The 9,698-nt window shown below is 49.8% G+C and overlaps 1 protein-coding gene across 1 annotated transcript; it reads left to right on the top strand.

The window, feature by feature from the left end:
* Positions 1 to 1,178: 1,178 nt before the first annotated feature.
* Positions 1,179 to 7,624, top strand: Fitm2 (fat storage inducing transmembrane protein 2). The gene is made up of 2 exons (XM_021194458.2): positions 1,179 to 1,424; positions 3,829 to 7,624. Exons 1-2 carry the CDS (start codon positions 1,252 to 1,254, stop codon positions 4,433 to 4,435), a joined length of 780 nt encoding a protein of 259 aa, XP_021050117.1. The 5' UTR covers positions 1,179 to 1,251; the 3' UTR covers positions 4,436 to 7,624.
* Positions 7,625 to 9,698: the final 2,074 nt, after the last annotated feature.

The raw sequence follows: 9,698 nt of genomic DNA, 5'->3' as shown, positions 1-9,698 counted from the left end.
TCAGGCAGAGATAAACCAGATGTGATGGGACATTCCTGTAATCCCAGCACCCAAGAGGGAGGCCGAGACAGGAAGAGAGCACAGGTTCAAAACCAGCCCTCTCTATAAAGTGAGTTCCAGGCCAGCCAGGGTCACGTAAAGAGATCCCGTTTCAAAATAGACAAACAAGAACATAAATAATAATAAAACATAGTAAAATAATTAGAAAGTGATGGGTTTGAGTTTTCACCTTGACTTTAAAGTGCTAATCTATAAACTACAGTGACTAAGGAAGAACCTACGGTTGGGAAGCCCTGACTTTGACACCTAGTGTTACGGGCTAGGAGCTTAGCTAAGGGACAAAACTGAGTGACTGAGTCACCAGTACCTCATATGAGCTCTGTAAACCTGGGGTACCCAAGATGTTCGGTCAACAACACAGCTGATTCATTCTTTTTTTTTCAGCTGATTCATTCTTACATTTATTTACTTATCTATCTGTATTTATTTATTTATTTATTTATTGTGTGTGTGTGTGTGTGTGTGTGTGTGTGAGAGAGAGAGAGAGAGAGAGAGAGAGAGAGAGAGAGAGAGAGAGAGAGAGAAAACAACGTATGGGAGTTGCCTTCCACAGTGTGGATCCCAAGGACTGAATCCACGTTGTTTGGCTTGGCAACAAGTGCCCTACCTGTCTCAAAATCCGAAGTGGTACATGACTTTAATCTCAGTAGTCTGGAGGCCAAGTTTAGGGGATCTCTGAGTTCGAGGCCACCCTGGTTATACAGAATGAGTTCCAAGTCAGCCAGGACTACTTGGAGAAACCCAGTCTGAAAACAAAACAAGTAAATGAGATTTAAATTTAGTAATGACTTTGCAAAGAGATCTCATCTGAAAAACCCTATATCTGACCAAATATACGGAACTCCCAAACTAGCTCTTAAGAAAGGTGGGTCTCTTGTTTGTTCCGCAGATAAAGAAAGCGAGAATCCCCATCCCACAAACACGAGGGGAGCAGGTTGCCCAGGCAAAGTGCAGCCTGCAGTGACCTCAGCCTGCAGCTTGGGGGCGATGAGTGGAAGCAGCGCAGGTAAATGCAGACCAGCGCTCTGCAGAGACCCATCGTGGCCACTAGAGGGAGACACGCCCTAGGGGGCGGAGCTTGCGGGCAGCGCGCATGCGCCCAGAGGGGATGTGGTGGTACCAGCTCGGGCGAAGGGCAAGACGGTGGCCGAGAAGGCTCCGGGAGGTGGACGGTGGCCGAGAAGGACCGGCATGGAGCACCTGGAGCGCTGTGCGTGGTTTCTCCGCGGGACGCTGGTGAGGGCGTCGGTGCGGCGCCACCTGCCCTGGGCGCTGGTGGCCGCCATGCTGACGGGCTCGGTCGTCAAGGAGCTGTCCCCGCTGCCCGAGAGCTACCTCAGCAACAAGCGCAACGTCCTCAACGTGTGAGTGCATCGGGCTCCGGGGCCCCGCGCCCCAAGAAGCCAGTTGGATGCTGGGGCGGGCGAGTCATCGGGAGGGAGCCCTGTCTTGACAGCCGCGTCCGCGCGCGTGTCGCGACGCTGGGACCCTGGGAAAGCGAGTGACACTCGCGCCTAGTATTTGAGCATTCCGATAGGAGGATCGAGTCGGTGACGGGTGGGTTATAAGTGACATTGGAGCGGCTATTCCCCCGCCCCCAGAGTTAGGCGCTCGCCTCTGTCCTGTTTGGGGAGATGTCACCTTCCTATTGCCCGCTAGTCAGACACCCCTCTCCTAACCACTGTGGCAAAAATCCCACCGTTGACTTAAAGACCACCTCTAGACCCACCTACCACCCCGAGAGCTTTTGCCCTCCCTGCCCCATGCTGGTAGAAGCAAGCGTGAAACCTTTCGCTCTCTGGTGACCTTTCCCCTGGATCTCCTTGGACTTTCTCAGTACTCTAAAGTGCATGGCAGTCACCCAGGAAAACAACAACCCCAGCCGATCTCGTTGGGACATCTCTCAAACTCCACTTATTTCTTTCCTAGTCCTTTAGAAACACATCGTAAGTTTACTGCACAGCACTCCGTTGGAGCTAGACGGGGAGTTTGGAAGATGAAATTGCTCCATCCATGTGAGCTTAATGCTCCAGCTTGCGGAGACTCTGCCTCTCTCTTGTTAAACCCGGTTTGGGCAACTGGGTCAGGTTTCTGACAGACCTTGGCTTTAACAAGGCTTTCCTTGTCAAGCCTGTGAAGGTTTTAGTAACAGGCCCTTTGGTGGTGTCTGAGAAACTACTGGAACCTAGGGAAGAAGTGTCCTGTCCTTGGCCCACCTTCAACCTTACCCACCCATAGTGGCTGGTCTAAGAATAGAGAGTAAGGGTGGTAGTTGTTCCAGATCTCTTTGGCGTGTGTTTTCTGCTCAGATCTCCAGGTCAGCCACCTTTCACGAGCACAGAGGAGGCAGACATGGCAGATGTTGCTTTATCTGGCCTAATGAACCAGGGGCCTAGCAGCCTGGCACACCAATTGTTTAGGGGTAGCCATGGATTCTAATGTTTTGTTCCAAGACACGATGCTGGTTAATGGGAGGGAACTGGCAGTGACTCACTGGATCTGGAAGAGATTTTAAGAATGGCTTGGTGCCCTAGGCTTTTCTAGCTGAGAGAACCGAGGCCTAAAGACAGAGTCAGGATTTAAACCCTGGCCTTGTAGCTTGAAGTAAAGCTCTCGTTCTTTCTTTCTTTCTTTCTTTCTTTCTTTCTTTCTTTCTTTCTTTCTTTCTTTCTTTCTTTCTTTCTTCCTTTTAAAGATTTATTTAATGTATACGAGTACGCTATAGCTGTCTTCAGACACACCAGCATCAGATCCCATGACAGGTGGTTGTGAGCCACCATGTGGTTGCTGGGAATTGAACTCAGGACCTCTGGAAGAGCAGTCAGTGCTCTTAACCACAGAGCCATCTCTCTGGCCGGTAAGGCTCTTCCTCATAAGACTTATCAGCTTTGTAGAAAAGAACACGAGTGTGGTAGAAAAGACATGAACTTTGGAGCTGTGTAACGTGTGGCTCAATCTGTTTGCTGTTATGTATGTGGCCTTGGCAAAGTTCAGTTTTCTGAGCCCCCAGAGCTATCTGTGAAATGGGTCAAATGAAGGCCGGCCATACAACTCAATTGATAGAGTGCTTTCGTAGCATGCACACAGGTTTGAACCCCAACACCACATAGAACTGGGTGTGGTGCCTATAATGGCACTACTTGAGAGGTGGAGGCGGGAAGGTCCAGAGTTCAAGACTATCCTCAGTTGCATAGGCAGTTTGAGACAGCTTGGACTATACTGAGAAAAAAAAAAAAAAAAAAGACCCAGACCCCTTCCTCCTCAGCTAACTGAATGTGTGTGAACACATCTGACATTTGATAGACGCTCAGTGATTGCTTTCCTGAGAAAGTAAGCTAACTGGAATTTTTTTTTTTTTTTTGGTTTTTCAAGACAGGGTTTCTCTGTATAGCCCTGGCTGTCCTGGAACTCACTTTGTAGATCAGGCTGGCCTCGAACTCAGAAATCTACCTGCCTCTGCCTCCCAAGTGCTGGGATTAAAGGCGTGCGCCCCCACCGCCCGGCCGACTGAAAAATTTTGAGTCCTGGATTTGAACTTCAATCTTACCACTATGACCTCCACTTGGGCATGATATATCTATATGGCTCAGTGTCACCTTACAGAGTCACGGGCTAACTGGTTTCAGTACTTAGGGAATAAAGGCTGTGTAAGCATGTATTAAGGAATAAAAGAGGGCATAGCTGTTTGGATGGACAGCTTCGGTGGGTTTTAAATAACTTCCCTTGGGAGCCAAGTCTGGTCTTCACCTGCGCTTTCCCCTCTGTCAGGTATTTTGTTAAATTGGCCTGGGCCTGGACAGTCTGTCTCCTCCTGCCTTTCATTGTCCTCACCAACTACCACCTGACAGGCAAGACCAGCCTGGTCCTGCGGCGGTTGAGCACCCTCCTCGTGGGCACAGCCATCTGGTATATCTGCACAGCTCTGTTCTCCAACATCGAGCACTACACGGGCAGCTGCTACCATTCTCCAGCCCTGGAGGGCATCAGACAGGAGCATCGCAGCAAGCAGCAGTGCCACCGGGAAGGGGGCTTCTGGCATGGCTTTGACATCTCGGGCCACTCCTTCCTCCTGACCTTCTGTGCGCTCATGATCGTGGAGGAGATGGCCGTGCTGCACGAGGTGAAGACGGACCGCAGCCACCATCTCCACGCTGCCATCACCACCCTGGTTGTCGCCCTGGGTGTCCTGACCTTCATCTGGGTGTGGATGTTTCTGTGCACGGCCGTTTATTTCCATGACTTGACCCAGAAAGTGTTCGGCACCATGTTTGGTTTGTTGGGCTGGTACGGGACATATGGGTATTGGTATCTGAAGTCTTTCTCGCCAGGACTTCCTCCCCAGAGCTGTAGTTTGACTTCGAAGCGAGATACTTAGAAGAAATGAAAGAGAAGGACGTAGGGACAGGAGGACAATGGCTAATAGGATTCCCACCTACTTTGTCCAGTGACTGGCTGACTTATCTGTCCCATTTCAGAGAGGACCCTTATTTTATATCTTTGGAGTAGGGGACGTCTGGGGAACAAGCTTAGCCGTCAGACTCTGCTGGTGGTCCCACCACGTTGCCAGCAGCGCTATTCCTGTCAGATTCTTCTCATCTCTGGCAAGATGTGACCTTAATCTGTCCCCAGAGGGAGAACTAAGGCTCAGCAGAGGGAGAGCAGGCTGCCTCATCGCGTGGGTCAAGGGAAAAGCAGGGCTTCAGGACTTTCTGCCGTGGTCTCCCGGCTCTGCTTCTCTTGAGAGTTTAGAGGCCATGGTAATGCTGTTCTTCTAACAGCCTTCCCCACGCTGACTCTGAGATAAGCCTTTGTCTCTGGCAGGTTCTTTGTTAAATTCCCCAATGCCTCAAGGACACTCTCTGCCTGTAGCATCTGTGTCCTCTTTGGAATGTTGACATTGCACCTGGCTGTGATTCCCAACAGGGGCCCATGACCCCACAGTGCCTGGATGGATGTCGTTGTTGTTGTTGTTGTTGTTGTTGTTGCTGCTTCTCTGTGTAGCCCTGTGTGTTCTGGAACTCACCCTGTAGACCAGGCTGGCCTCAGACTCAGAGATCTGCCTGCCTCTGCCTCTGCCTCCCGAGTGCTGGATTAATGGTGTGTCCACTACGGCCCAGCCTGGCACTTGGATGTTTTTTTTCTCTGTCCACACTTCACACTTGTGTATCGCTGTGTGTTGGGATTTGGAGCAGTAACAGAGAACCCCATTTTCTCTCTTCTCTCCTGAGTGACTGCCCTATGGTTTTAATCATTACTACTCTATTTGTTCTCTGTTGGCAAAGCTCCAGTGTCACCCACACCTTAGCATGTGAAAATTGTTTTGAGGGGTTTTTGGGTTTTTTTTTAGAACACTAATTTTTTATATAAACCAAATTCTTGGCTTGTCATATGAAGTCGCACCTCCTAGGAACGTTCCCTTTCTTAGGAATATAACTGGAGGCCGGGGCATGGGGCTGCACACCTCTAACCCAGCACCGGGAAGGCAGAGGCAGGCAGAGCTCTGTGAGGTTGAGGTTGCCTTGCCGAGGCCACGTTGTGAGACCCTGACTCAAGGAAAAAAGAAGGAAGGAAGGAATAAAACTGGAAAGCGGACTTGTATTATTCAGTGAACTTTAAGCTGAGACAGTAATTCAGTGTTCATTTGTTCGGAGGCTTTCCTGCCCACCGACTGGTGACAGAGACAGAATAGGGTTTGGAGACCTCATAGGACCATAGGACAAGTGCCACAACCTAAGGGATTTTTATCTTTGGAGATTATGATAATTTAGAAGTGAGATCAAATGTTTCCCTCAGATGCAGGAAGCCAGCCAGCATGCAAAGACACCTGTATTACACACTGCCACCATGCAAAATCAGCCATATTACATCGCACCATGGCTTTGGCCCTGCCTCTTTTCTTCAGCTCACAGACAGAACAACCCTAGGAGGGGGTGCTCAACAGCCATTAGAGTCTTTCTTTGCAGCACTTCCTGGCTTCCAGCCATGGCATTCTGTGGCGTTCACTGTGACTGTTAGGATAAGAAGTCTTGTCACCCACGTCCCATGTGGCAGGCTTCCAGTCTGATGAGAAGGGCCCTGTCCTCCCCCCGGTGATCTCCTTAAGCCAGCACAGCTGAGTCCTGGCCTTTTGGATGATGATCCTTGAAGCTGCTTTGATGCCTCCTCCCTAGCAGAGCTGGCTAATGACATTACCTGATAAGCTTTGGCCCTGACTGGCCTGACTCAAGCTCAGGTTGTCAGGCGCTTAGTAAATTAAGAGATATCTCTTTCCTTTTCTTTTAATTTTAGTATTTTTAAATTTAATTTAATCTTTTGAGTCAGGGCCTTACTATTCAGTCCTGGCTGGCCTGGAACTCACTGTGGAGACCAGCCTGGTCTCAGACTCACAGAGAACTACCAGCCTGCCTCAGTTTCCTAAGTGCTGGGGTTAAAGGTATATATACTAAGATCAAAGCCACCACATCTGGCTACTAATTAAAATATAATAATCTATTTAAAATATGTATTTTATATCCTGTTGAGCTACAGGTCAACTTGACCAATTATCATTTAAGATGTAAGATGTTGTCAACAAAGGGGAAGAAAGGCAGGCAGAAAGGAGTCCCCATGATGTTTTGCTGTGTTGACAGTGGACTGAAAGGGTATCTGACCTCCTGGGAGTGTCCATCTATCTCCCCATGGTAGCAATGGGCCTGGGGATGATGGTAGGGCTGGTTCCCAGGTAAAGTCTCTCAAGCTGCATGTTCACAACAGAAGGGGGCAGACACAGGATGCGGCCAGAGGCTCATTTGTCATACTGGGGCTCTGGGCATTTCCCTCACGTGTTCTGACCAGGTTTAACATTGAATCGACAACATGTGGGAATTCTCAGTTGCTCATCGTCCTCTGCATATCAGATGGATGAAATCACATATGCTTTATACTTGATACTCCTCCCTCTCTGCTCTGGGTGGGGTGGTGGGGTGGAGCCCAGGGTTCTGAGCCACACCCCAGGTTCCTCAGAGCCCTCGCCTTCTCAGGAGCGTGCCTCTCCTCCCCGTGTGAGGAGGCGTGGCATGGGTGAGTAGGCTTGGGCAGCCATGAGGTGCAGGTGTGAACGTTGGCATCTCTCCCAAACCACCTGACCACTGTGCAAGCCCTTGTTGGCCTTGTCAGTAAAATGGAGGCGATTCTTTGAGAACTGAAAGGAAATCACATGTAAGATGCTGAGCACGTGTGCTCCATAGGTCATCATCTTCTCAACTTTCTTCTGACAGTATTTAGAGTGTTCTGGCTCCTTTAGAGAAATCACTCAGAGCCTGGGTAGCTTATGGAAGTAGTCTCATGTCATCTTTCCAAGTGTCCGTTGTCCCTTGGTGGTAAACTCCAGGCTTTGGGAGCATCTGACTAGTCACGCCATGCATTCTGCTTCCCTGCATGGAGGTTTGTTCACTAGCTTCCACGTGCATCCGTCAGCTCTCTGGGTACCAGACTGCATTCGGAGAATAGCTCGTACCACTGTTACCTACGCACAGTCCCTGTGTAAACTAAGCAAATTAAAGGGCACTGGAGATAATGGAGTCCACATTCTGGAGTTTGCTGTGTTTCTTTCTGTGTGCTAATTTAACTTTTTAACTTCAACTTTTAAATTAAATTGTGTGTGTGTGTGTGTGTGTGTGTGTGTGTGTGTGTGTGTGTTTTGTGAGCACACCATGGCATACGTGTGGAGATCAGAGGCCAACTTTCATGAGTCACTTCTCTCCTACCATGTAGGACTTTCAGGTCACACTCAGGTAGCCAGGCTTGGCGGCCTTTGCTTGGCGCCTTTGCTGTGGAGCTGTCTTGTTCACCTTAGTTTTAAATCTTTAGTATTATTGTGTAATGTGCATGTGTTTGTACACATATGCCACAAGGACAACTTTGTAGAGTCAGTTCTCCCCTGTCATGTGGATCCTGGGAAACAAGCCTTGTCCTTGAGGCTTGCCAGCTCGTGCTTTTACCCACTGAGCCATCCGACCTGGCCAGACTCAGCCCAATTTCTCATCCTTTCATAGAAGGGACTTTATAGCTGGAGTTTCTCAAGATGGTTCACCTAAGTCCTCTGTCCTAAGCACAGATATCGCTCAGCCTGCTATATTCTGTCATTGGATCCTGAGGTCTGGGTCAGCCAGGCCTGGGAGTTGTCCCCTTGGCAGAAGGAGAGAGGTAGGTCTCACAGACTGCTGAAGAGCAGTGACAGCCTACCAGGATAAGGTCACTTTGCAGCCCAGGAACTCTCCGAGCACAAAATAGCATTTTATGCCCTTAGACCCACTCACTGCCAGCCTGACCTGCTTGGCACCTCTAGGCAGTGTGTGTCGAAAACCCAGTGCAACCGAGATTAGAATCTCCTCACGCTGTTTGGCCCTGCAGCAGCAGCCAACTCTAAACTCTGCTGCAAGCTAGGTGCAGGCAGGACACCTTCCACTCAGGTGCTCTTCCACCCAGAGCAGTCCCTTTCCTAGCTGAAGCTATGTGCTGGGTTATAAAGATGAATGTGAAGCAGGCCTGCATTTCAGGGAAAAGAGCCCATGCCCAAGTGCCCTGAGTGTTGGGGTAACGTTAGGACCTGAGAACATTGAACAGAACCTGCTGCCCTAGGGATCCAGAAACACATTGGTAGAAGGTAATGTTCCTTTGGGTCTGAAAGGACGGAGAAGAACCGAGACACTCCTCCAGGAAAGGATGGCCAAGGCAGGGGGATAGCACACCCCAAACCATGTAGGTAGACCCATGGCTTCTGTTAGAGGGGAGAGCCTGGCTTCCCTCATTTTCTAAAGCCCTGGAGACTGGGGAAAGACTTGGGAAGTGATTGGTGGGGGCTGTAGGCATGCCTTTGCTTTGATGCAGATGGCTCTGGGCTGCTGTTAGAAAGCCTAGCCTGGGCACAGTCCATCACTGCTTTTTTCTGCTCTTCTGTGATCTTGAACCAGCAGCAGCGCCTCTGGGCCTCGGTCTCCTCATCTGATAAGCCATAGGTAGACGGGAACTCCTGAAACCCTGGGATCTGCTCTACTCTTCGTTTCGTTTCTCTGTTTTGCTTGGTGAAAAGTCCCCCACCCCCCACCCCGCCCAGCTCCTTCTGACTTATTTTAGGAAAGGACATGAAAAAAACTCGCGCTTGGGTCAAGTGGCAGCTGGCTTCCCGGTGAGTGACAGGGAGCAAACTGCAGGCTACAGCCTTTTTCTCTGTGTGGACATCTGGATGAGTTCTGACCTGATCGCTTGGGCCCATGTGAGCTTTCTCAGCACAGGGAAGCAAACCTACTTCCCAGCTTAGGCAGCACCAGGCAGTGTTCTAACTGCTGGGGAATGTCTGGGGAGTTTTACAGTTGATCACACAGCGCAGAGCACAGACCCTGTCCTGCCTCAAGGAAAGGGTGGCAGATTGGCACCACCTGTACAGGTGATGGCCTGGTGGTAGTAACACTGAATACACGCAGATCTAACCACCTCAAGTAGGGATTATGCTGTGAAATACAGGAAGACTGCTGCCTGCAAAAAAATGCCAGGAACCCGGATGCTGATTAGTCACATGAGTGATTGTCGTTCCTCACTAATAACTGAACACAGTCACTATAAAGAATGAATGATGTATGTGGGTTTATAGTGTCAACGGT

This window comes from Mus pahari, chromosome 3, assembly GCF_900095145.1.
Source record: "Mus pahari chromosome 3, PAHARI_EIJ_v1.1, whole genome shotgun sequence".
NCBI lineage: Eukaryota > Metazoa > Chordata > Mammalia > Rodentia > Muridae > Mus > Mus pahari.
The sequence above is the reverse complement of the archived record's forward strand: the minus strand, read 5'-3'. Positions and strand labels throughout refer to the sequence as shown.

Bases quoted from the DNA above. Each gene is read 5' to 3' on its own strand.
- Fitm2 (XM_021194458.2), top strand. From the start codon at position 1,252: ATGGAGCACCTGGAGCGCTGTGCGTGGTTTCTCCGCGGGACGCTGGTG. The intron at 1,425-3,828 runs GTGAGTGCATCG...CCCCTCTGTCAG, and splicing joins AAGCGCAACGTCCTCAACGT to GTATTTTGTTAAATTGGCCT.